The sequence below is a fragment of the Corvus kubaryi genome, unplaced genomic scaffold, assembly GCF_017639235.1.
Source record: "Corvus kubaryi isolate FWS band 111438036 unplaced genomic scaffold, C.kubaryi_AGA036_p1.0 37396, whole genome shotgun sequence".
Classification (NCBI taxonomy): Eukaryota; Metazoa; Chordata; class Aves; order Passeriformes; family Corvidae; genus Corvus; species Corvus kubaryi.
The window spans coordinates 10171913-10199045 of record NW_024581135.1 but is presented as its reverse complement, the minus strand read 5'-3'; the positions used below and the strand labels follow the sequence as shown (position 1 = coordinate 10199045).

Genomic DNA, 27133 nt, shown 5'->3' with positions numbered 1-27133 from the left:
GTGTTCCTTAGGGCAAATGATAATGCCATGAGCTGGCCTCACATGAAATGTGTAAGCCATTTTAAAGACCATCCTAGCACTGAAACACACACTTGTTATTTACTCTCAAACTGAATTCAGCTGCACTCCTTCCTCAGATAAATTCTCAGAATATTTTGGCAAACAGGTTTTGATATACAGCCTGAACTAAACTTCAATTAATTTCTATTTGTGCACTCTGAGAAACATAAAACATAAGCATGCTCAGCCTTTAAATCATTGCTATTTATCAGACAGATTTGACTTGATGTCATTGCCTTTTTTTTCAGTGGTGTACTGGTTAGAGCATGGTGCTAATAACACCACGGTTGTGGGTTCAGTCCCTGTACAGGCCATTCACTTAAGAGTTGGACTCGGTGATCCCTGGGGTCCCTTCCAACTCAGAATATTCTGTGATTCTGTGAAAATTCTTTCACACAAGGAAAGAGACTTTCTCTCTTTTTGTATAGAGGGCAAACCCACAGCTCATCCAGGACACCCACATAACATGAAACCGTGCTATCAAGACCTCACTGCCTTCTCCATGTGGCTTAGTTTACAGAGTCCTCAGAACACAAGAGCCATTCCAAGAGACCAAAAAAGGCAACAATCTCCTTATCTAACTGAGTACAGGGAAATAGAAATTGTTCTGCTACTTGCTGTGAGAGTCAGGCTGAGCCAAGGCGAGGCGATAGGGTTTGCTGCACATTAAGAGCTCGCATGGCCCTGGCTCTTAAGTAGAGATGTTTTTCCAGCAGAAAGCCTCTGAAAACTGAGAACACTATAGCCATAACCTGTGAAAAACTTTTTTTCCTTTCTTTTATGAACAGAGACAGCACTGAAGCAATGTCTCTGAAGTAGTTTTCTTTATCTGTTCTCAAAATTGGTTTGTTTTCTTTCTAAATCCAGTTATCATATTACTGTATAATACTATTATTAGCTATTGTGATATTTGTCTGCCAGATAAAGAACAGACAGAAAGAAACAATTTAATTCCATTCCACAAGCTGTTTAGCCAGGGAAGGTATTTAATATGCTGCAAAAGCCAGTTGAACACTGTCCATGCCGACAGCACTGGCAAAGCTTTCATTTGAAATCCATCAGCAGGAGAAAAGCAAAACCATAAAAGGTCATAACTGAACTTGGCACTATCACTGACAGGGCTTGGGGTCATGGCAGACCTTGCTGCTTTGCTTGGAAAACTACGCCCTGCAGCTTTTTCCCGGGGAGGGGAGTGCTGCAAGTGGAGATATTATTACCCCTTAACAGCCTGTAACAAATGTAAAATCTGTATGTTAGTGTACTATAGGTTTAGGATAAAGTTAAACTAGAAAATACCTGTGTTCTCCTGCAAAACAACTCAAGAGAAACTGAAATGAATATGAGTTTTCTCCTAATGAAACAGCCTCCCCAGCAGAGGCAAGGACCCCATGGTAAAGATTTGTTTGCCCAGAGTTTGAAAGTTACACCTCCCCTGGAAAATACAGTGCAGAATGCTCTCACCACATTGCTCCTCCTGACAGCTCTGACATAAAACTAAGTTATTTAAAAACTGCCCTTTTGAGACCTGTGGATAAAGTAGCTCACAAATACTGGTGGCCCAGAGCATTGCTTTTTGCTGTTGGGGTAACTGAGGCATGAAAGTGTAAAATGACCTTGCCCAAGGACACACAGGAGAAGGGAGCTGGGAACGAAACCAGAGCTCACCACTCCCACGCAAATGCCCTCAGCACAAGAACATCTCCTTCTGCCACAGGCCTAATGGAACAAACAAATATATAATGCATTCTCAGGAGCCTTTCTCTAAACCATCTGCTCCTGAGCCTGAATCAACAAGCTGTTCAGATTACTCATGTGCTACACATTAGGTATCTGCTTTGATAACTGATTGAATTAGAGCTCCCAAACCTGCCCACTGGAAGGCAGAATAAATTTTAGGAGCTTCTCTAGTGGGAATATCAGTGGATTAGTCTCCACAGGAGTGAGTTTGGGTCCTAGGAACCCCATGTTTGCATGCAGGAGTTGTGATTAATCATTTTTGAGTAACTAAGATATCCCTAGGATTTAACAGCAGGTAAAATACAGGAATTTTGTTGTGATTGTAAAAACATTTATTTTCTTCCTCAAAAAACAGCTGAAGATACGTCTCAGGAAAAAGCAACTATGCACAGAGTTCTACTGAAATTTCTGCTAACAGAAATGGCATTGAAACTAGATGGACATTCAAGGAATAAACCTGGATTAGTGTACCAGCACTGATGCATAGAGCAGTGTAAGCTGGTTTTCCTCTACACATTTTTATCCTTCTGTGAAAATTTAGTTTTGGTACAGCGCAGAGTTTTGCCACTATGCATTAGTGGGAGGCTGATAGTGGAGGTTACTATACTCTTGAACTACAAGAGCAGCAACATAAGACATCTCTTCCTTAACCACCAGTGTAGTTGCCCTTTAACCATAAAACCAGTGACAAAAATAGTCCAGCAATCCAGAGGAATTTGAAAGGTTAAAGGTTACAGAGCGAGTCCACCCACATACTCTTAGGAAATTCACTGCATTCTTGACCTGACTGTAAACAGGGAATCACATGGATACTGCAAGATATAATCTGATCCTTCTCCAAAGAAGAACTTCAGAATCATTCATATTTGCACTTCTGAGCTGCAATATTCTGTGTCAAAATGTCTATGGATGTCTTGCTTCACTGTCTGCTTCCCAGATGTCTGCACTTACTTATCCAGAGAGGAAACACAGAACCCTGACCACTGGGTCCTCTCTGTCTGAGCGGTGAGCACTGAGCCCTGAGCCAGATTTCTCAGGATCTCACAGAGTGCATTCACAATGCTGAAAGGGTCACTGTGTGCTGCTGGTTCTGTTACCACTTTTCCTTGTAATAGAGTTTCAGGGCACAAAACAAATGCTAATATAGCTTGTATGTATGTGGCTTGTGGAACCAGAACCAAGCACTTCATAGCAGCAATTAATAATCCTATCATTACATTCAATGACTACTGGAGCTAGTGGTGATCAGACCTGGTTCTCGGCTAAACTTGTATTTTCTCATTTGTGCTTGGAAAGACTGTGCTCACACAGATTCTGCTAAAGGCATGGAAGTAACACCTTCCTCACAGAAAGTAACTTCCCCATCCCAAGTCAAGTATGGAATGGAGCAGAGGAGCAGGTATTAGTGAATTCATGTTATATTACTTGCATGCCTGTGTGCAACATGCTTATATATATGTGTGTGTGTATGTGTGTGTGTGTGTGTCCATCCTTGAGTATTTGGTTTATAATTTTCCAACAGTGGAGAAGGCTGCAAAACACAGGACGTGCACCAATGCTGAGAGTAATAAAAACACCGTAACTTTTAACTTCAGGCCTCTCAGTGTCTAATGATATTGCTCTCATTCTTTTGCATATATTTACTGTAGAGCTTGCTAATCACCATGATACTTATATATGTGTGTGTGTATAATACATATATAGATATACATATATACACACAAAATACCACACCAGGAACAATACAAATCCCAAAGGACTTATAAAAGACAAACAAGGTTGATCAAAATCAGCCCCCAGGAAGGTAGTACCTGCATTTCTACTTCTATCATTAAAAAAAAAAAAAAAGACAGTGCTAATATCCAAATTATTCACGAAACACTGATCATCAGAAAGCCCCTGCATAGTAGGCATGGAAACATGAAGCAATATGCCCAAAAGCATGAAGCAAGCTTGTGGCATAGCTGCAGAATGGATTATTTCTCTAGTGCCAGATACCCTTGTTGAATACTGTGTTATTCTTCCGATTCTTTGTCATAGTATCCAGCTTTAGCCAGTATGAAAACAAAGTTCTTTTTTCTAAGGTGGTTACAGACCTGGGTCTATCACACAGCTAAAATGTTCAGAATCATAAATTTGATAAACATACCAATATACATCCAATAAATGGCATGAAAGGAATGAATATTCCTTGCTATCACTGTAAAGTGAGGGCTCTACCTTGCCTAAATCAGTCATATCTTACACTAAGCTCATCGTTGGCTCATTTAACAGCTTTGGCAACACAAGTCCTCTTCAGTCTGACACACTGTCTGCTAAAAATAATTAGCTCAATCTCACATCAGGCTGTTTCAGTTTTGGAGCAGAAACATGTTACAAGATCTCCCTAGAGAGATCAGTCGCCTGAGGAAATTGCTTGTTTAAGAGAGCTGATCATAACAATAGAGAAAAGCTCAACATGGACATTTTGAGACCAGTTGACCCTTTAAAAGAAGATACTGCTTAACTTGGATGTCTCACAGACTTGCAGGTCTCCCAGTATTATTAGTGCTTGTACAAAGTTACACAATGAATTACAAGGCTCAGTCCTTGTGGCTGAGTGCTGTGTGCTCAGCACCACACCATTATTTTAAAAGTCTCCTCTGACTTGTTTATTTATCAGTGCATCTGCTGTGTGGACTGCACACAGCTCACACTGGAAGCTGAGTGTAATGGATATTTTGTTAATTGATATTCATTAAAGGAAAAAAACCCCTTAGAATAAAGTTGGGTTTCTTTCAAGAGCATCCTTTCCCATGGTCCAAACTGCATCAAATCATAAGCTATTCAAATGCTTTAAGTGTCAGAACCCTTTCACAGTTCAATTAAGTTTGCAGTTGAAACCTGAGTCTGACAGTTAAATTTAAGACTTTGGGAGCTAAATTCAAAGGAATTCAGGGTATCTTTGTTTCTCTAAATGTCATTATTAAAAATAATTTCTACAAATTGTACCCAAATAGAGTTTACAATCTAGGACCCAGGGTTTATTTCATAGCAGGATCATTTCTGATTTGAATCCAGGCAGATAAGCTCAATCCTTTGTCCTCTGATTGGAGGTTAAGTCAATAATGTTTTTTTTTTTTGTGAAGAAAGGTCTTTGACAGGTGCAAGTATAAAACCAAGATCCAGGATGGTCTCAAATATCCTCAGGAAGGTCTTTAGACCTTCTGTTCAAAGCAGGATCAGCTATAAGGTTAGACCAGATTGTTCAGATGCTTATCCAGTCTGAACTTGAATACCTCCAGGGATGGAGACTGCACAACTTTTCTGGGCAACCTGCTCCTTGACATGTGTTACAGTCTAAATTCAATTTGAGAAATGTTTATTGTAGTCTTTCACATCAGAAACTTGCCCATCAGCATGAAGACTTTGCAACCTACATGGTTGTAAGAGGTAATAATAAATACATCTTTATTTCCATATTTATTTCATTTTATATTTTAACTAATGTCTTTGATTTGCTGAAATTCAGAACAGCCAAGCCTGTTAGCTAGCTCTTTGAGAGACACAGCTCTGGGTCTGCTCAGGCACGCTCCTCCAGAAAGCAATTGTTCTGTATTTGTAGTTTCCATGTAGTTTCAACACATTCAAGGCTCATCTGTGGAGTGAGATCAGGCAGCAGCGTTTTGAGCATACAACATACACATGGATGTGCCTTTTCTTGGTAAACTTACAGGGAGGCAGGTCACACAGAGTTTAGAGCCTTATTATAAAGAGCTGAGGCAAACAGAGCTGATCTCTAGCACCAGGACTTTCTCCACAAATGCTTCTTATGAAAGTGGGGTCAGGGCAGGGAGGGCAAGTTTCTTCCCAGTACTTAGGATGGAGCAGAGAGAATGGACAGGCAGGAATTTAGGACTAAGGATGAGCTTTGGTAGACTCAGAAGTCTTAGGTTTTGCATATTTAGAGAAACATGGCTTCCCTATTTTGACTGACAGGCTTTAGAGAAAAATACTTTCCAACTTCAGTGAGCATTTGACACCTTTAAAGGTGCAAACAGTGTGAAGGATTTTATCTCACTAGTGAGATTCTAACCCCCTTCCTAGAAGGAAGACATTTTTGCTTCCTTTTCCTACATTTTTGTGTGCCCAGACGGAAGAATCTGGCCTTAAAATGCATGTGTAGCAAACTAGGAATCATGAGGCCTTCTCGTGCCTTCGGCAGTGCTGACATCAGCGAGATGTCTCACTGAAGAGCTTGGCAATTTTACAAGATGGAATTTATTCTTTTTGCTGGAAACAGAGAGCTTGTCATCAGCCAGAACACATGGCAAACTCCTGCACATTTTAAGGGTTCTCCACCAACTCTCCCCAAAGCATCTCTGGGAATCCCACGGTTCTCTGGCACATTTCTTAGGGAAGAGCAAAGCAGGAGGCTGAGATGTAGCTTTATAAGGGTATAGAATTCAAAGACTTTCAAACCAATTAACTCCAAAGGATATAAAACAGCGAATCAAGGCTCACACAGTAACAAGATAATAGGAATTGTTGGCCTTGTGTAGCTAAAAAAATCCATCTTGCCCAATAACTGGCTACAATTAGCTGCCTGCAGCAGTTGCCTAGGAAAGAGTGAAAAGGAGGGAAATGTAGAGCAAGTAATCTCCATTCTTCTAGCTGCTAATCAGCTGTGTTGGGGTGTTGCAGCCAAAACCTATACCCAGACCAATGTATATTATTATTATTCAAGGACCAATGGTGTTCATTTTTAACCTAGCTATACTTCTGACCTGTACGACCCACTGTTGGAAGGGGCAGTACAATTTACCTATGCATCATGGGAAAAATACTGATTCTATTTTCTTCTGTTCTTGAATTCTCTGGCACACTGCTGGAATCTACTTGATATTTTTACTCATCCATTGAGTTATCTTTTAACTGTGCAATGAAAGCCACAGACTGGATGAAAGGGATTTATTTAAAAAATTAGGAAGCCTTTATTGACAAGATGTAGAGCAACATGCAATTGAGGCACGTTCAGTCTGCTTCAGTTGATATTGTACCTGAAAGTGTGATTCTACTCATTAAACTTCATATGGTATTCCCTGGATTACTGAAGTGAATCTCCAGTCCAACTTGGGTTAAAGGTATTTTGCCATTGATTTCATTGGAGTGAGAGATTCACCTTTGGCCTTATACCCACATTTCTTGCCTTGCTCACACCCTTGTGGCTGTCAGGGCACCACCTTTGGGATAACCTCTCTGCAGGCCCCAGGTACAGAGCCCAGAAACAGACCCATCCCACAGACTAATGTTTTAGCCAAATTGCATCTTAGCTTGTGGAATTTCCCTGGATTTCCCTGGAAACTCTTTGCTGTGCATCCACACCAAGGTGGGTTCAATTAGCCCTTTCAGAGCTAGATGTCACAGCTCTAGATTTTGGCTGATCCTTACTAGGGTGCAGTTTTATCTGCAAATATACTGCAACTGTCTACCAGTCTACATCTCTGTGCAGCTGTCCACAGCCTGCTACAACGAACCTGACGGCCTGGGAGTGTCACCTGACAAGGCTGTTTGAAGCTTTAAGATACCTGTGTAAAAACCCACATATGAAGGGCTCCATATTCAAAGCAGAGCTTCTTTATTCGCTGCTTTCTGTCACTGTGAAACAGTAGACCATGGTAGGAATTTAAAATGGAGACATGAGCTGTTTTTATCTCATGGGGGGATTTTTTTTTTTTAAGCACGAGCTATTTTATGTATTTTATATCTTCATCACTATGGAATTAGTAATTTTTCCAAATAAACACAGTATAGACCTACTGATCTTGCTTATAGTCCTTATTCCAATGTCACTGTCCATTTCTTGATGTACTAGCTTTTTAATTCAGTCTTCTTAACTTAACCAATTGTTTTATTTAACCTGTTGCATATAATTATATAAAATGCAAATGTAAACTCATGCTTGAAGAATAAGTATATATATAAAATATTGTTATGGACTTACCAACAACTGTAAGGTTGACTTGTGCTTGTCTGCTGCCAAGTTTGTTCTCTACAACTAGGGTGTAACATCCACAGTGTTCCTGCTTTGTTGATGATATTGTTAGCTTGCTGCTGTTTTCAGCATTCTCAATTTTAATATATTCATTTTCTTGAATCTGCCAAATTTTAAAAAAAATTATGTGATAGATTTCTTTGTATCTGAAAGAGCTCAAAGAACAATACAATGTTATCATATGGAGTGTTATCTGCAGATAACTCTATTACAGAAGTGAACATGTGTAGCTGGTAAAATGTGTAATCAACACAAATCATCTAGAAATGCAGTGGAACATTAAAATGGCTCCAGTCCTGCAAAGCCAACAGGGAGCACTGGTGTTGCTGGAACCCCACTAAGGAACAGGAGTTTCACTTTTGGACTTCTCTTTGACAGGCTGAAAGTGCAAACTGTGTAATTGTCAAAAGAACAAAGTTTGGTCTCACGTATCTTAGAGAAACCACAATGGAACAAAGTTTTAGCCTTAGTTCATTTGGCATTCCCCTTCAGAGGCCCAATGTGCAAACCATCCATAGCTGTGACTTTTGCCCTCTTGTTTAAGCTTATTCTGTACTTCCACACAAACCAGGGTAACAGTTTCTTGGGTTTGACCAGTTGAAGATGGTGTTGCATGAAATGGAGACATAATGCTACAGCTGTACAGAGAGACATTCAAAGAGCAGATTGAGCTTTCCTATAGCACTTTTATTTTCTGGAGAAGCAAAAATCAAAATCTCTGCTGAATACCATAGGCATATTATGAACTAGTTTTTAATTGAAACAGAGCTATCATAGCATAAATGGCCAAGGTGACAGATTTTAATCATTATTAGCTTGCGACATGACAGTTCTTAAGAAACCTCATAATGCTACACTGCACTTTTAGAAGCTGTACGCTGTGTTCTTATGAAACAGACAACATAATGTCAATGCCCTTCTTCCTCCCACCACTTCCTTCTTAGATAAGTGACTCTTCCAAGCCATTCTCAGAATTTAATTAAAAATGAAGGCTATTTAGTTTGCCTTATCTTGTCTCACATATTCAGAGAAGAAGAAATCAAAAGTTTAAGAACAGGACTTTCCCTGCTTTTTTCTTCAACTGAGACAAAACACATGCACATCTGCCCAAAAGTAACGTTAGAAAGATTTTCCTACAATAACTCAAATAGAAAGTTAGCAAAGGGGATTATGTAAGGTTAAATTATACTGAAAGTTGATCTACCCTGCCCACATACTTCTGCGATTCTAAACTGTCTTTTATGTTTTGCTTCATTAAAATTAGTCAAGGGGTGATAGTAGAACTAGATCTGCATTATTCAGAGAAAGTCCTGAAAGGATACAGAGAAAGCCCTGTAAGGACACAGAGACCTTGAAAGGATGCAGAGACAGGCCTGAAAGGATGCTCAGTGGCTTGCACTGGTTGTGGTTCCCTGGGATCCTGAAATAAAGTCGCTGGTGGGAGTTAAGAAGCTTCAACAGCTGGCAGTATTCAATGATGGACTTTGTTCCTCAGCTAATGAAGAGGCTTTCAAAGGCTTTCCCCTCTTTGGCTGAGCATAGTTCCAGCACCCCTCCACTACACCGCCATGGCATACAACAGTACGGGTCACAGATTCATGACATTCCCTTTCTTCAAGCAGAAGAAACTCTTTGGGAATGTACCTGAGAGAGGCCATGGTGGCTCTCCTGCACCTGAAGGAATGTGAGGAAGAAACATGGAGAGGACGCTGCAGCAAACAGTGGCAGGGCTGAAATCACAGCTCACCACTTGCTGGATCTGCTCAAATAACAGCTACAAATAACTCCCAGTAAACTGCCGAAACACTTGGCTGGTTTTCACTTTTAGGACTGGGAATGGAACAGAGTTGAAATCAACCACATTTATAAGAAAGAAAGAAATCCAAGTGTAAAACTGTATGTGGTGAAGTGTAAGTGAAAATAAAGCAAAATCATGGTGCAGTACAAGACACAATAAGTGGTTCCCCTTTTAAATTAATAAGTGAGAGACTGCTGCCCTCACTTGTCCTCCTAGAGTGTTTGATAACCTTCCTGAAGGTTTTTTTCTTTTCTATCTCATTCACCATAATGGATAATTTAAATTTTTTTGCCATTTTAATTTATGATTTTGCAATACTTCACTTTGTCATAGTGAATAACTGGAGAAGAAAATATAAAGATTGCAAAAATAGCATTTTACAAAGGAAAAATATGTTGAATCACAGATTATGGATCTGATATGGGCATTAGGGGCTTCTCGTCCCTGTTATCACATAGATCTTGTATATATAAAATCTATGAAAATTGGATTGTTGTATTCAACAATGAACTCAGAATTCTACACAAACCAGAAACTCACTTTGAGGGGTACTTTTTACCTAAATGTTAAGATAGAGCTTAGCAAAATCCAACACTGAATGTCAGTGAAGCTTCTGAGACCTATTTTTTGTGGAAAGGAGCAGTTAACTCCAGTCTTGAAGCTAAAGAAATGTAAGGAAATATAGGAGTTCAGGAAGAAACCCATCCTTTCCCCTAAAGTAAGAGGTTATTTGGAGTTAGCAAGGATGGACTCTGGAATACCCTTTGCACTAACAAACTTTTGAATTCTTTCAATTAAATGCTGACACATCTGGATTTAGAGTCTAAACTTCCTTCTAGGAAGAGATGTTTTTATTTATGCTCTATGGAGTGCATAACAAGTTCAGAATGAAATAAACAGAATAGCAGCTACAGTAGATATTTATATTTGCTTTGTCCTAACGTGACATTTCATCTTCCAGTCTGAACTTGCATATTGGGTTATTTGATTTAAAGTGGTTTGATTTTAAGTAACTTTGTTAAAGCAACTCTCTTTAGAAACTGCCCTTATGGACACGTGATATAGTTCAAAGATATTAATTCAGGTAGAAGGAACTTTAAACCTACAGAGTAAGGGCACTGATGGCATGGATTGCTGTTGTGCCCTGTATGGTGATATTTGTGTTGCAAGACAATTCACTCAAGCTTTTTATATGGCATTTTGCCCCTCTGGCATAATTTTAGACCCAGCATCAACAAAGCAGAGGTCATTTTTGAAGGAAAGAAACATCTGTGACAGATACTTTTCAGATACCTGAATCTTTCCCATCACTTATCCTTTAATTCATGGTCTAAGTCTTTTCACAAAGAAGTGGTCATTTGTTATAGGAAGGGAAAGGCAGCAGAGGGTTTAAACTGGAGCAAGAAAGATTTGGGTTTAGCATTAGGGAAAAAATTCTAACAGTATGGCTCTATAAGCACTGCAATAATTTGCTAATGGAGGTTGTGAAATATTTATCAGTGAAATGTTTTCAGCAGAGGTGAGAAAAACATCTGCAGGAACAACATGGACTTTGCCAGTTCCTTGGGAAGGGAGATGGACAAATGGGAGATAGTCATTGGTGTTCCTTTCCAGCTCTACTTTTTCAATGATTGTTAAAAGAGACCAGAAAACAATTTACCTGCTTACGGAATTTCATCCAGGTGCAAGTTATGGGTGCTGTTCCTACCACCTTGGCAAACAATTCCACTGCTTCACCTGCACGGACTTTTCTGTCTTCTGGGAACTGAGTAATCTGAGGAGGAGCAGCTGATGGGAAAAAGTAAAGTAAATAAAATATCCATTTAAATGACTATAATTTTTCTTAACATTCAAAACACACATTTCTTAGCTCAACTGTTTCAGAGCAACATTTGAAATCCAGATTAGCAGTTACCTATTGCTTGCAATGAAAAAAATTCTGTGGATTTGTTTATTCTAGGGGAGTGAAGCAATAACAATCTACCCATCCAAAGCTTGCTCATGCAAGACCAAGGTACAGACATCCAAAAGACAAAAACATTGTCACCTACCACCAATTCCAAATACATACTTAATGAAATTTTGGGTTGGGTTTTTCAGAAAAACCTCTTTTCTTCTGCACTTTGTGTTTTTGAAGGGTGGCTTCAGCTACCTTCTTATCAATTTGCATGTGCTGAGGGGGTCTGCAAACCTGCTTTCTGATGTCATCAACAGCATTCAGAAAATTTCAGACTCAAGATCTGCCTATGAAGATTCTGGCTTCAGTAGCCAGATAAACATTATGTGGCACAGAAAAATCATGAGAGACAAGGAAGAAAATTGATGTCTTCATCATGCTAAATTTCCCCATGAGCAATGATGGATCTTTTTGTTTGTGTATCACAGTGGTTCTTTTAAACCTTGCAGTTCCGTTTGTCCCCCTCTATTTCTGAATCAGGCATTCCTTCTTCTCTTCCTTCTCACTGCCTGAGTATCAATAGATGGCAGAGCATCTCTTCTGCCAACAGTGCTCCTGCCTGGCTCTTGGTTGTGCTGCTCAGTGTGTCAGACCCAAGGGGAGCTGCTAAGCACAGATGCCAGAAATATCAGCGGCTGGACAACTCCAGGGTGAAACCTATACCACTGCTTATAAAAGCAGCAGGATAAAAAAATTATTCTTGTGTGTGTATTGGAGGGGAAGGGGCAGACTTGAGGACCTATTGACAGAAATGGTAAGAGGCATTCCCTAATATTACAATGACCTCACTGCCAAATGTAACATTATTTCCAAAGCACAGCGCTACTGGGCATGAAAAAAGTGCTTTCTTTTCCTTTTCAAAGTAATTAAAACGAAGTGGGTTTTTCCCTCCTCTAGACTTGACCTTTTAAAACTGCTTTTGTTTTGAAAATATCTGAAGGAAACTAAGCTGAGGTGCATATCTGACACAGAAAGCAGCCTGAACAGTTTAAAAGTCTGACAAAGTTTTAAGACACTGAGAAGAGTTTCCTATAGAGGAAATTTCCTTGTAACTTTAAATATTGATAGCTTTGCCTCAGAGACTGTGAACACACGAACAGGTTACCATAATGGCAGTGATGAGGAAAAGTAGAATCAATCACCTTCTCTGTGGTAGCTACTCATGCAGAGGATTCTGTGATACACAGAAAAATTTCTTTCACAGAAAGCCAAGGTGTGTTGTGTATATGCAAAAGGGCATAAGTTACACAGTGCTGACACTTTGTAGGATCTTGCTATAGCCCATTTGAGAGTAACTTCTTTGGATGCTCATAATTTAATTCTTAGGACGGCATAAACAAATTTGACTTACCTACCGTTTAATCACATATGCAAACAAAGTTAGGCAAACAGCTGCACTGGTAATTCTGGGTGACACATGCAACAAATTACCTGCTTTTGGAGGAGTCTTTGGAGCTGGTTTCTTCTTCACTGTTGCTTCACCTAGTTAAAAAAAACAAACAATAAACCACGTGAATTCAAAGGTGAGGTTTGGAAGGTATCGGACTAACCACAAACATCCATATCAATGCTTTGTTGGCACTTGAAAATATAATACATTCTTCCAGCATATTAAATAATTAAAAATACCTTATAAAACCACTTTTATTATCCTGAATGATCCTCAGAATATTTAAAATTGAAGCTGAAACTTTTAAAAGAATCAAAGAAATCTGCTACATGTCTCCCATGATCGGTCATCCTCCATTCCTTATAGCAGTTTAACAGGTAAAAACACAGGGCCGAGATCCATCTCATACTGAATTTCTGCTCAGATTTCCAGCATAATCAATGCTGAATGACCTCAGTTAAAAGTAGGATAGTTAACACCACGTGCTGCTTCTCATTCCACTTGTGAGCTCACAAAGAAAGAGCGATATACCAAAGGTAGGTATTAGTATCACCCCTCTGCCTCATCCTCTCCCCTAAGCAGGGACAACTTTTTGCTATATTCCCAAAAGAAAAAGTCATAGCTACAAAAATATAGCTTAAAACTTGAAATCTGGACACATAAATTTTCAGAAGACAATATTCTACAGATTGTGTAGGGTAAATAGAAGAACAGTAGAGAAGACATAGGTAGAAAATGGTTCTTAACTATTTTTCACAAAGTAAGAACTAGAGGCCACCCAATTAAATTACCAGACAGCAGGCATAAGAGAAACACCAAGTTAAATATAACATCCATAATCTACCTTCACAAACAAGTAATGTTTTATAATACAGAAACATAAACAGGTTCAGAAGGACAAATTCATAGGAGTTACGTCTAGTGGTGGGCATTAAATGGAACAGTCTGGATGCCTTCAAACCACTGAATTCCAGAAGTGGAGTTCATTCCTTTTAGAGCACTCTCTTTTTTCCTGCTATTCTAAGCATCCTGGTCAGAGAACGGCCTCTGCTGTGAAAGAACATTTCTTATTTTCTTGTGCTCAACTAGGCAGCATGAGTGAAGTAGTCTGGCTTTTAAGATGTTATTGCCTCCAACGGAAGCAGTATGTGCTAAGTGTTTTTGAGTATCTGGCAGACTGTACAGAGGTGCCTAGTGATAGCCATAACAGATGCCAAAAGTTTTGAATTTTTTTGGTCCATTCTTTCCTTTTCTTTATTTAGTTATTTCAAATTAGAAAGACTTTGAGCAGCAAAATATCCCCCCAATTTCACCAAATCGATAAAACCAGTTTTTCAATTTTAACCCTTTTGGTTGCAGCAAACTACAAGCTGTGCATGATACCCTGGAACACATCATGTGATGCCCTGTGAAACTCAGGAGCCATGAGTTGCAAAACCACTGTGGGAGTCTAATGCTATAGCTCAAAGAACAGACAGATTGATTTTTAGAGTAATTGGAGATAGTAGGTGATGTGGTATAGGAGGTGAAAAGACCAAATGACTTTAAAAATATCTGATGGTTTAGCTGGCAACAATAATGTTTATTCAGTTCATTCTGAAGAACATTTCACTATGCAGTGAATATAGAAAAGTTTTTTCCACCTTCTTTCCATTTTATAGTAATTTTTGCTAAAAGTATACTTGGCTTTTATATGCTCTGAATTTATTGATTTTGTAGCAACCAGAAACACAACAATGGAGAGGTAGGATATTCTTGCAGTACTTATGGCTGAAACAATAAGAATAGTTGGATATTTCCCAAAGAAGCCTTTCTTCGACAACTACCAGCTCAACAGAACAAGTAAAGGTTTAGATGAGTACTTGTGAGGTGTTTGTCCCTTTATAAATGGACTACCAGGGTGTAATCAATGTATCTGTCCTGCCACATCTTCCATGGGGTCTTAACCCTCCTTAAGCTGAGGCCTTCAAAGAACACAACTGCTCATTAAAGGGACACATTACTTTTTGGGCTACCGACAGAGTGACATACACCCTGGCTGCTGTGGTAAGTGAGAGCAAATGTATTTCTACATCCTCTTTCCTGCCCAAGCTGTACAAGCAAAGACAGAAAGTAGTGTTTTCAGAGCAGCTTTCCTCTTTGTCATGGTATGGTCACACCCTGAGCTGAAACTCTTATTTCAGGTTGGAGCCATATTATGTGGATGAAACTACGCATATGATCAGGCGCCAGCTGGAAGGCCTGTAGAGTCTGGCCTCTCATCTGCTCTTAAACATCCCCGTTAATGGGAATAATCCAATAGTTACTCATTAGATGCATAATCCCACGTAAACTAACTCAGTTATATGATTTATAAACATGTAAACATTTTTGTTTGTGCATGTGCTGTATTCGACACTGGATTCTCTGCTTTTCTCTAAACTGAAGTAGCGGTTGGATCTCTTAGAGCTGCAGCGGTTTTTAATACAAACTACAATGACACGAATTTGATTGCTTCCACACTCCATTAAGCCTGATATGAACAAAGAGCAACAAAGATGAAGAAAAAGCACCATTTGTCAAGTGCTATCTTCAGTTGCAGATACTGTTGCTATTTTTCAGAGAAAAAAGCAAATTCCTGAATCCAGTATGATTTTCACTAAAAGATCACCTCTTGGCCTACATTGTTGCAGTACCGTGGTTAACAGGCAAGGTGCATGCATACTGGAACAACTAAGCTTAAGCCAGTTTAAAAGACTCTCACCTCAGTGAAGATTTCCATAGCAGCAAAGCAGAGAACATGAACTCATCACTTCATTCAGCTAGGACATGGCTTTTTATATGCAAGTACAATTTTTTGGTTTAAATTTTAGTTTTTACCCACCAGAACATTATATTCACTTAACTGAGGATATACAGACTGTCACTGGACTTCATCAAACCATGCAGATTCCCAAGGGTTGCTGGAAGGTCTGGCTGAATATCCTGTTTTGCAGACTCGAATAGCCCTGAGCAGAAATGAAAGGCTGGGGCAGGGTGGAAGGGGATGGGTACAAGGACAGGTCTCTGGCTCCATGAAACTGGCTTCTTTGGCTAATAATGTACACTCCACTGTTCTTAGATCTTCCTTAAGGATACCAGCTCATCTTATGCATCTCTTTGAAATGCAACTTTTTCTTTTCAAGGGCTGCTGGAGACAGTGAAAAAATCTAATAAGATTACTCAAAGTTGACAGGGTCAAATGATTGTTTTCAGTAAAATATTTGAGCCTCTTGGAAATGTTAGTTCAAGTCTGCCGCATTTTTTTTTTTAAAGACTGTTTGTCTTTCTTTTGGTATTTACATTGAAACATGCTGAAGCTGAAAATCAGCCTTGAAGTAACAAAACTAATATTTCTCCTTCAATGAATCTGCCTTCTAGAAACAACACAAACATTACAAGGCAGGTTTGCCTTTTGCAGAGCTTGCTTTTGAGTGGGGGGACATAAAGTAAAAAGGGGAAAGACCCCATACAGGCTGATAGCTGCTGGACATGTGGCTGTGCTCTTCCTTTCTCTGATGGTGGAGTCATGAGAGTAGATATGCTCAGAAGCCTCTGTCTTTCTTTTCTGCTTCCCTTTTTTGGAATTTTACTAAAAATAGGAATAGCCCTCCCCTGAAATGGCTCTCTGCTCAACTTGCTTTCATAAAGCATGAACTAAAACTCTTAGGATCTGAAAAAAACATCAGTACTCAAGATAGTATTTCCAACCAATCCATAATTCCTACTGTCTTCCCTGAGGGACATGCCTAAAATTATGCACATGTCTTCTGTAGTGTGCACCTGGTACACAAGTACAGTTAATACCTAACTCTATTACCATAAGGAACAAGACGTATCCCTGCTTCTGTCTGCTTGGGGAATAGCCTCATTTTAGCTCAGGAGAGCAGAAGGGTTAATGAAAGGGTTAATGACATACTCTCATACTACAGGCACACAGAAAACCATTTTCCCCTCATGAAAAACAAGTCAAGATTTCATCTTTCTAGAGGAACTAAATTGGTTTTTTTCAGTGTTTTCAGAGTTCAAGAGAAACTGAAAAAAGAAGTTATGTCTGTAATGTGTCAGACACCATGGTAAGAAGAACACTTATAGAAAATTTATGGAAAGCCCAGATTCAAGTGTCTGCTCCTTCTTCCCTGTCTCACTTTAATCCTTCAGGCTTGTGGGATGTGATATCATGAGGTCTCTGTCTCCCACAAGTAAATGAATCCCAGTTTAACCTCCTTCACACACTTCTGGGGATTGATATCAGGGTCTGAATCAAAAGTGACAGGTCTCTGTAAACCTTCATTACTCCCTGCTTTGCCAGAAACCATGGAATGACTGACATCTAGAAGTACAGAAAAAATAAAACATTTGGCCTTGTAATGAAGGTAATGAATTATTCTTTTCTATCCTTACTTCTGTCACAGATCTAGTTGGTGATACAAAAACTTATTGCAGATTTTAGCATAGACAAGATGAAACAGGATGGCTACAATTGTATCAGAAAAAGACAACACATCATTACCTATGAGTTCATTCATACATTCATGAACCTAATCTAATTGCTAGAGAGGAAAATGACAGACGCAATGCACTAAACACCAGTAGCTTGAAAACTTCATCGAGGTTTGGAAGTTTAAGCAGTTTCTCTTCATTGCTTCTCAAAGAGCAAATTTCTTATAATGTTTCCAAATAACTGTTTAGTATCTAAATACAATAAAACAGAAAGCAACTCTGGCTTAAATTTGATGACAAGCAGAAATTAGAAAACTTAATTCCATACAAGTCAGTTGAGTTTGTGTGCTTCAGAACAGTTTTTTAAAGCTTTTATTTTATTTTTCATTAAAAACAACTGTCATTTTGTTGCAACATCCCATATTTAGTTTCTAAATCATGCAGAGATTGCCCTCTAATTGAGAAATATACAGCCTCTGCCTTCTGAAAACAAAAATAAAATCCAGGAAACACTCACTTTTGCATTCCAGTCATGAGAGAGCTAGCATATACCAGCACACTCAGAGCTTCAATACTATGATCTGGTACACTGAAAATAACTCAGTATTTGAAAACAGCTCAGCTGAAGGAATAAACAATTCCATAGTAGTTTAGTAGCACAGTTCTTGAGCAATTTCTACAATTAAAGCAAATCTGAGCAGCACAGAAGAGATCCAGTATCAAACAGAGATCACAAACAACCCAGGCCATGTAAAATCCTCTGAGAGCTCGGGTGGGAGCAAGACAGCAAGGTTATTTTCTGAAACATAAGTTAAATTTTCACCTTTATTATGTCCTGGGAGAACATCCACAATTAGATACTAAAAGCTGTGCCCAAGTGTGTAGGGACAGCGATCTAAGGTAGGTTACTAACCTGCTACCCAATCTGTTCCATAGGAAAACACTGCCAGGTCATCTGGACATTCAGGAGTTCCAAATGGTTTCAGTGGGAAAAACTAGGTATTATATGCTTTTGAACATTAACTAAGCCAATGGATTTAGGTCCCTGTTTTATAGAGAACAAAGTTAATGTTTCTATTATATGCCTCAGATGTGCGATTTCTAGCCAACGGCTTAACCCGAAGTCAATGAAGCACAGCAGCTCTTCGGTTCAAGGCCACGTTGCAAGAACTATTCATTTTTCTCTGCATAAGACAGTCAATGAAGATTTCTGTCTTCTTCTGTCAACATACAGATATGTAGGATGGACTGCATGAAATAAACATGGAAAATACTGTTTTGTGCCACCATTAACTCAGAAAATGTCAGTATGGTGAGAGCTGTAAAGTAACTCAGCAGAGAATCAAAATGCATGCCCAACATTAGAGAAACAGCGCTGAACTGGGCACTCAGGAGAAGGGATTTGGACAACAAATTAGTGTTTCTCCACTGCTCATTTTATACATACAGTAACAGAATTTTTTTCATCTATGGAAGCAACCAACCTTCAGAGTCACCAGGTTAAATCTTGCTTTGCCTTTTTACCTCAGCCCAACTTGGCTGTCAGGTCTTGTGGCCCAGCTATGCACCCTTGGACCCCGAGCCTCAGAAATGAAGGCAGCCCTTTTCATGATTTAGAGTTTCAGAGAAATCCTATTTAGGTCTTAAAAATAGCTAATGGCAATTTGATTTACATGTACTAAGTGCAGAATTTTCAGCTTAGGAAAAAAGATTAATTTTTCCTTGAAAAGTTTGTTCAGAGGCTTCCCTGACAATGTAATTCATATTGTTCCAACATACTAAGTACTTGCACTCACTGTGCAGCAAATGTCTTGGATCAGGAGTAGAGCAGCACGAGCCTTCTGGGAAATGAATGGGACTAAGAGAAGTGGCTTGGACAGCCTCATTGATCCTCAAGAGCATCTCAGGCTATCCCAGTGACCAAAGAGGTCAGCAGCAGTCACAGATCACAGCTGCTATCCAGTGCCCACATTTCTGCAATTAAAAGAACATCTCTGACCTGAACAGTAACTTCCTTAGTAATTGAGTTCTTCACTTAGAAAGTGGCAAGTTTTACACTTAGGACAAAACAATCTATCATGAAATGAAGATTTTGTAACATTTCATATTCAGCTATGCCATGTTTCGTTATTATTTTCATAGAATGGAAATCAATAGAAAACTTGATGTGTTTACTGATTTAGTTATATATTAACTAAATTTGGCACATCAAGTTTAACGTTTTAATGACATTTCCTTAAAATGGTGCGTGCAGACTTGGATTCTCTGACAAGATTGTTTATTGAAGAATAAATAGCAGAACTGCATTCTAATCACTTGGCTACTGACTCATAATTTTTCCATGGTGATTAACACCTAGAATTCTCCCTACTATGGACAAGAATATATTAACAATAGTAAGGGGGCCTGTCTAACATTTACTTTCATGGCACATTGTTCCAGAGATGTCACTGCTCAGCCTTGCATTCAAGTACCAATAATGCTAAAAATTCAGATCTGGGAAGGTAACAGTGAAACCTTCCTGACAATTTGATCTGGACAGTGTCAGTGGTGAAATTGTATTAATAACCATCTGCAAGAGAATACAGTTACTGAACCAAAAATGTGTTTCACATGAAATCAAATGTTTTATATAGTAGCATATATAAAAGATTTCTATCAGCAAGCTTCCAAATACAGCTGAATAACTTGCAGGTGTGTAGCCAAAGTTCTGTTCTTTGATGTAACTTTATTTTTAACTGAATAGAACAACTTACATTTGTGCAATCAAACTCTACTCTGGGTCATCCCTTCAATGTATGGTCTGGATATGAGAACAGTGGGTTTAAGAAGTATTACTCAGATGAGGGAATCCAGGATATCCTGTTAGGTTTTGATAACAATGATTATGACAGGTGATAATTGCCATTTTTTAAATAATTTTTACTGGAAGTAGTTCTGTGAATTAGCACTACAAAAAACATTGGGCATTTCTTTCCAAACACTTTAATCCAATGCTCAGATTTATGAGAATTATTTTCTAAAGTGTAAAATTTTTTTCCCCAGTAGCAATAATTGGGATACAGTTTCTTCCTGCTATAGTAAAATTATTTTGCACGGCCCAGCTGCAGTGAAGTTTAAGAAACAGAATTAACTACTGTAATATGCCTTTTTCATCAGCAAATCTTGAAAAAAGCCTTTGAAAAAAAGTCCTTTTGGAAAGCTCATGTTGTATGTAAATTATTGTGATGCCACTTAAAAAAAAATCTATACTACCTTCGATACTGCATGCAAACTAATCCTGAGACTGAGGATCAAGAAAGCTGGGTTCTAGACCTGCAAACAAATCTGCCTCATCTTGGGCTAATTCCTTCTGTTTTGGTCCTCTGCTTAAGACACATTAAAGACAAGGAAATATTTGCAAGTGTGGAGTAGTAATAGATTTTAAAAAATGAAATATTTATTTGTAAACATTCAAGTCTTTATTTACTCTTAAAAATCTCAAGCAGAACTTTGATTTTTCCACAGTCTGTTGTGACAAAAACATTTTTTTAATAGGCACTGAAGATTTTGCAAGTGGCTTTGGTAATTGAAATAAAAAATTCCCTTTTAACTTAATTTGAAGTAAGTTCTAATTTCAAAGGGAACTTGGTGTCTAAATCCCTTCACAGCAGTTTCAAAGCTTTCTAGAGAAATGTTCAAGTGGTGAGAATTTTTGGCTTAGTGTTTCTGCTACAGGGCTGTGCCAAGCCAGGAGACCCTTACACTACCCACTGATTGTTCTGGCATAGCACAGAGTGTGCAGTATGATAAATAATGAAAGAGTCCAATTTTCCACTGCCTCTTTTAGAAGAAACATAACACTTTATTATTCTAACTCAGTAACATTTGACATCCACTGAGCAAAGACAAAAGTGACAAAGCCCAAGTCAGTGCAGTCAGTAAAGAATGAACCATTTCTAGAGGTGCCCTTCCTCTCTTCTCCCTTTTGATTATTTCCCCCAGATTCAAAGGTGGATCTGTTTGTTATTCTCAGAAACAGTATTATTTATTCTATTTATCCTTAGAGGGTTGCATAATTATTACTAAATTCTGGTGACACAATATTAATTCTAAGCAAAAAGAAATACATTGGAATTTTTGTAATTTGCCAGCATGGGAGCAATCTTTCTGCAGTAAACACTGCAAGCATCCATTCAGAGATGTTGTTAATCACTGAATGACACACAGCTTCCTTCATAATGTTCTTATTCTACACCAGAATCCAGTATGTATTGCATATCAAAGGAAGTAATGCCCCAAATTCTACTTATTATTGGAGTTCTGTAGCTTACAACCCCCAAGCTTGCAGTAATAAAGTAACATTGTCAGAATGAGCAGGCAAATCACCTGGGTCAGCAACTATTCTCACAGTGAGACAAATTTTACAGATTAACATACTGACAACATTCACTCTTTTCCACAAAAAGAAATGTATGGATCCTTGCTTTCAGAAACCTTAAGTTAATTACTTTCCTGAAAGTTTCTACTAGGGCAAAAAACCAAGGATCACTTGTAATTTATCGGAAGGAAGAAAAGGATGACATAGCTGCTACCCATGAAATTTGACTTGCACTTATTTACAGAATGTAGAAAATAAGGATCTTTTCCCTGAAAAGTATTTCTAAAAAGTACAGTAGAGTATATAGTCTATCTCATAGAGTATATACTGCTGTGACTGAATTTACTACTCAAAAGTCAGAATCTATTTATTATTAATTATTATCACATTATTAGGAAATTTTGTTCTCTATTTCTTCAATATCTTTCTGTACACACTACTTGCCACTAGGATTGTTGGTAACGATGTGGCAACAAAGACCAGAAAAGATCAGAGTAAAAATGTATCTCCTTATTAGACTGGGACATCTTAATTCACGGTTATTCCATTACCTTTCTTTTCATGAGATATACACTAAAGATAGATAAACATCTGACTAAGCCCGCTCTCTTTCAGGTAAGGAAATTTACAATCTCTACATCTGATAAGGATTTCAGTGTAAATTGGACCTGTGTAATCCACCGGATCTGTTCTGTATATTTTGCCCCTGACAAACATACAAATAAAAAACTTATTTCAGCAGATAAATACTCACATTCCTCAGAGACTGAGATGTTAAAAAACCACCTGTGAAATCTCTGCAGCCAAATCCTTTTAAAATTAAATATGTATTTTTCAAAGCTTTTCCAAAAACTCTTTCAAAACCCAGTTTCCTAACATTCTGTCTGGTTACCTTGATGTTTTCTGTGCAGCAGGGAAGATGTTTTAAAGGTATTTTGAAAAAAAAGCTTGTGAGAAGTTCAAGAACTTGAAACACTGATATAATATGCCATGTAGAAAAACCATTCCCCATTATTTCAACTTCCTTTTCACAAATATTTCTGCATCCAGATTTGGTAGCTTCTGTTTTGCTATCTATGTCCAATTTCAACTAAAACCAAAAGCAAAAGAAGCAGGATGTGGATCAGGCCATATCTCCATATTTAGACTCAGTTCCCAACTCACACCTTCTCCTGGGAAAGCTTCAACTGCTAACACTGCAGGGAGGATCAGAGGAAATGTGTGTGTTTGTGTGCATAGAAAACACAGTTCAAAACACTATCTCGTGGATATTTAAATGGCTTTAAAATTTTCTTTTCTGTTGATGTTCAGTAACAAAATCATTGTTCTTAATTGCTATTATTTATGGCACTTGAAGCTCAAGTGCAGAGGTGGAACATGCCAGTGTGACTCTTCCCTCATCCCCAAAGAGAGGCTGGAGAGAGAGAGAGTTATAATGCTCAGCCAGAAACTCAGAAATAGCTGTAGCCCAGGGCATAGTTTTATGTAAGTCACAATTCCAGAAGCACAATTACTACCTGTGATCATTAATCAGTATAAAACTGCTCTGAGTCCTGCTGAAAGCAGCTGAAAATGTTCTTGCTGGAAGACCAGATTAGAGTTTATTTGTTTTTTGTTTTTTGAGAGAGCTGGATAAAATATTTCATGTTTCCATTAAGCCACTTCTTCACATCTTTTTTAGGAACTCACATGGTAGACATCTTAGATAAACAATTTTCAAAGTCCAGTTTTGATTTAAGAGATATTTGTATCCCTTAATTTCATAAGTGGTACTGGCGTTAGGAATTCCTAAACTGATATTATTGTGCTGCCTTTACCATTTAAAATTTCCTCTTAACCAAATACATGTATGCAGAGTAACAAACATGAGAATTTATAGCTGATTTATTATTTCAGAAAGCATTAAAAGCAAGTTTAGCATTTAGGCTTAAAACAAAGAATGCAAAATTTGCAAAACCACTCTCCATGGCCATGCCAAAAAAGGACAGATTATTCTACAGGACATTCAGTCAAGATGCTTTGCCTGCCAATAGTAAAACTTCGTATTGTCTACACAGGATACAACACAAATTGAAGCAAACTATTCGAGTATTTCTGTGCTTTTTGAGAGGCAGCCAAAAATAAATCAGTGTCACAAGTTTATTGCACCATTATGAAAAACAGAGACTAGAGTGGGCGAGGTCTGAACTCACAGTTTGGGCTCTTATTTCTAATCCCCACATGGCAAAAACTCATTTCACATGACTTAAGTGCAAGGCCTAAAGAAACAGCACAGGCTTCTGATACCATGTCTGCAAACAGAAGGGAATGACCACAGAATCCCAAAGCGCTCTTTTGTTTCCACTGAAAAGAAAGCAAATCAAATCACAGTCACTTACTCTCTGTTGGCAGCACTGGGGGAAGTGTGGTCTTAGGCTTCTTGGTCTTCTTCTCAGTAGGCTTTGAGGTCTTTGAGGCATCTGCAATCAAAACAAATAATAAAATACAAATCCTATTTGAAAATCAATAATGAAAAAGCTGTCTAATAAAAGGTTTATTTTGGATCTTTCTGCAAAGTTAGAGGAAATTGCTGTCCTTCAGGATTTTAAGAAAAATTTTCTGCAGAGATTTGCTGGAGACTGTCACATTCTGGAAGGAAGAGGGAGCAGAGAGGGAGAAACCCTCTACAAAAGCAGCTGCACTGAAAACCCAAGTAAGCAGCTAGACAAGAGGTACCATGTAAGCTGATAGGTATTTTAGCTGAATACACCAAATACAATGTGCACAAAGCTGTGTTAGGCAGTGCAGAGAAAAGGGAAACAAAGCCATATTGAAACATCATTTCATCCAAAAGAATCTCTTGCTGTGTAATTCTTTATTCCATTGTTTATGTGATCTATTCAGATTAACCCATTTTGAAGAGTAACATTTCCTCCATGTGTTTAAATCTTTCCAAAAAGATATTATTGGCCAGTGATTTATTCCTAAATAGAAACACCAAAAGGGACACCAGAGGACTCAAGTTTGATGGATTCTAGTATTTTCAGAATTGCACAGCTCTTACCCAGAAACTGCTGATCACTGCAGGCTACACCAGCAGCCAGGAGTCAATAAAGCTCCCTTCCATGTGTATCCCACATGAGATATAAATAAAAAGTGCAACTTTTTTTAAGGCTATTCCAGGCTGAGCATGATCACAGGGCTGGAACACCTCTCCTATGAAGACAGGCTGAGAGAGTTGGGGCTGTTCAGCCTGAAGAGAAGACGGCTTTGGGGGAGATCTTAGAGCCCCTTCTGGTAGCTAAGTTGGCTACAAAAGAGCTGGGGAGGGACTTTTCACAAGGATCTGTAGTGCCAAGTCAAGCAGGAATGGCTTTAAGATGAAGGAGGCGAAGTTTAGATTAGATATTAGGAAGAAATTCTTCACTGTGAGGATCATGAGGCACTGGCACAGGTTGCCCAAAGAGGTTGTGGACTTCCCATCCCAGGGGGTGTTCAAGCCCAGGCCGGATGGGGCTGTGAGCAACCCGATCTATGGGAAGGAGTCCCTGGCCATGGCAGAGGTTGGAACAAAACTATCTTTAAGGTCCCTTCCAACACAAACCATTCTTGGATTCCATGTCCTATAACGTAAATCCTGACAAGCTCTGCTTATTAGATTGTTTGATCCTGACATTTATCTTTGGAAGAAAGATTATGATTATGGATTATGATCTCAGCAATAGCTGTATCACTTTACAGCTTTCAAATATTCAGCTTTCAGCGGATTTGTGAGTGAGAGAGCTGTTAGCTACCAGAGAAAAAGATGACATAAATGTTACAGAAACAGCTATTTTAGTCACCTTCTTCTAGGTGCCAGAGTGTGAAAATTTATCTAAGTTTCCTAAAAAGTTAACAGGGGAAGAGAGAATCTCCTAGTAAATAATTCAGAGAAGGAGGCTGTGTGAGAGGTCAGACACTCAGGTTCTACAGATCTGCCAAGTGAAGTCAAACATTCCTCCATTCTTATTTTGAGTCCATGGTGCCAAAAGAAATGAAATTATTATGATTACTTAGTCTAAAAATCAGCATCTGGGATCCTGAAAGTAGACTGAAGAAGAGGGAAATTTGAACTGTCATTTTATATCACAGTTCTAATTTAAAAATAACAGTCATCCCTTCTGCCAGTCTCAGACATGGGATATCAAATGGCGTCTTTCCTAAATAGCTGGAGTTTTCTATGGTGCCATTCCTCAAAAACCTCTTCTCAGCAGCACGCCAGTGGAGAATGAAAAAGGCAGATGAGGCAGCCAGTATTGGGGTAAGGAATGTGGTCATTCTGGTGCCCAACATGATGTGAGCAGTGAGCTCCTAATGCCGTGGGTGCCACCACCACAGAAAGCCAGACTGCTGAGGTAATGTCATTCACATCATCGGGCAAGGAGCTGACAGCCTCCCATGATCAAGATTTTGCAAGCCAAACTCTACCTGCAGCCTCCTAGAGCATGCATGGTCCAGTGGGAAACTTGAAGTGGGGAAGTATGCTAAGGGAATCTTCAGGAAGAAAAGCAACTACTTGAAGGAGATCAGAAGACAGAGGAAAAACATATAAGTGGCTGAGACATTTAAAAGTTGCTAGGGCAGCTCTAGAGAACTACTGTATGCTAAGCTTTTGATAATCTGATCCTTCAACACTCTGGATCTGTGGTGGTTAAGGTGTTTCAGGTACTAGATTTTGCTTAAAGCCTCTTCTTTGAACTTCAGCACTGACAAAATTTATTACTTTAAATTACAGAACCATAAAAAATAGCTTATCAAATATCTAAGACAGATTATGGTGTGACTGTTAATATCACAGAAGGTGCCATTAGAGGTGCCAGTACATTTAATTGTAAGTTTATGTGTAATTAATTTCTTTTCCAATTACATGAAGACTGTCCTTTAGTGAGGAGTTACAGGATCACGTTCTTACCTTGTGTCATACAACATTAGGAAAAAAAGTATAGTTTTCTTTTCTAGACCTCCTGCCACAAATACCACATCTGCAACACAGCTGTGAAGGTTCAGTACCCAAGCTCCATGTTACTAGGCTTGTTGTCTAATTTTGTGTTCATTTGATTATAATGGCAAGTCTCAGAGTATTCAAAAATAAGTTCACCAGAAGGTGAGTTGATAAGAAGGACATTTGGTTACTTAAAGCCCCTTAAAAAATTTAAACTCCATGGCAGTTTTATAATTCTGTGTCTCGCTGAGCCTCACCTTGGCCTCACCCAAGGCCAAGACTATCTGACAAGAGTACAGTGTCATCAGCATGACCGTGTCTGAAAACAAGTACTTTAGTCAGTAAATTATCCATGTTCTAAGACTATGGAACACAG

The 27133-nt window shown here is 38.7% G+C and overlaps 1 protein-coding gene across 3 annotated transcripts in view; it reads right to left on the bottom strand.

Annotated features, from left to right (window-relative positions):
- MYLK (myosin light chain kinase) overlaps positions 1-27133 on the bottom strand; it is a 195755-nt gene that overhangs the window by 34635 nt on the left and 133987 nt on the right. For all 3 annotated transcript variants that reach the window (XM_042041247.1, XM_042041248.1, XM_042041249.1), the window contains 4 exons: positions 24176-24256; positions 13018-13068; positions 11290-11417; positions 7781-7934 (listed from right to left, as the gene is read on the bottom strand). In XM_042041247.1, coding sequence (XP_041897181.1) covers positions 7781-7934; positions 11290-11417; positions 13018-13068; positions 24176-24256 — 414 coding nt within the window. The remainder of the gene's footprint in view (positions 1-7780; positions 7935-11289; positions 11418-13017; positions 13069-24175; positions 24257-27133) is intronic.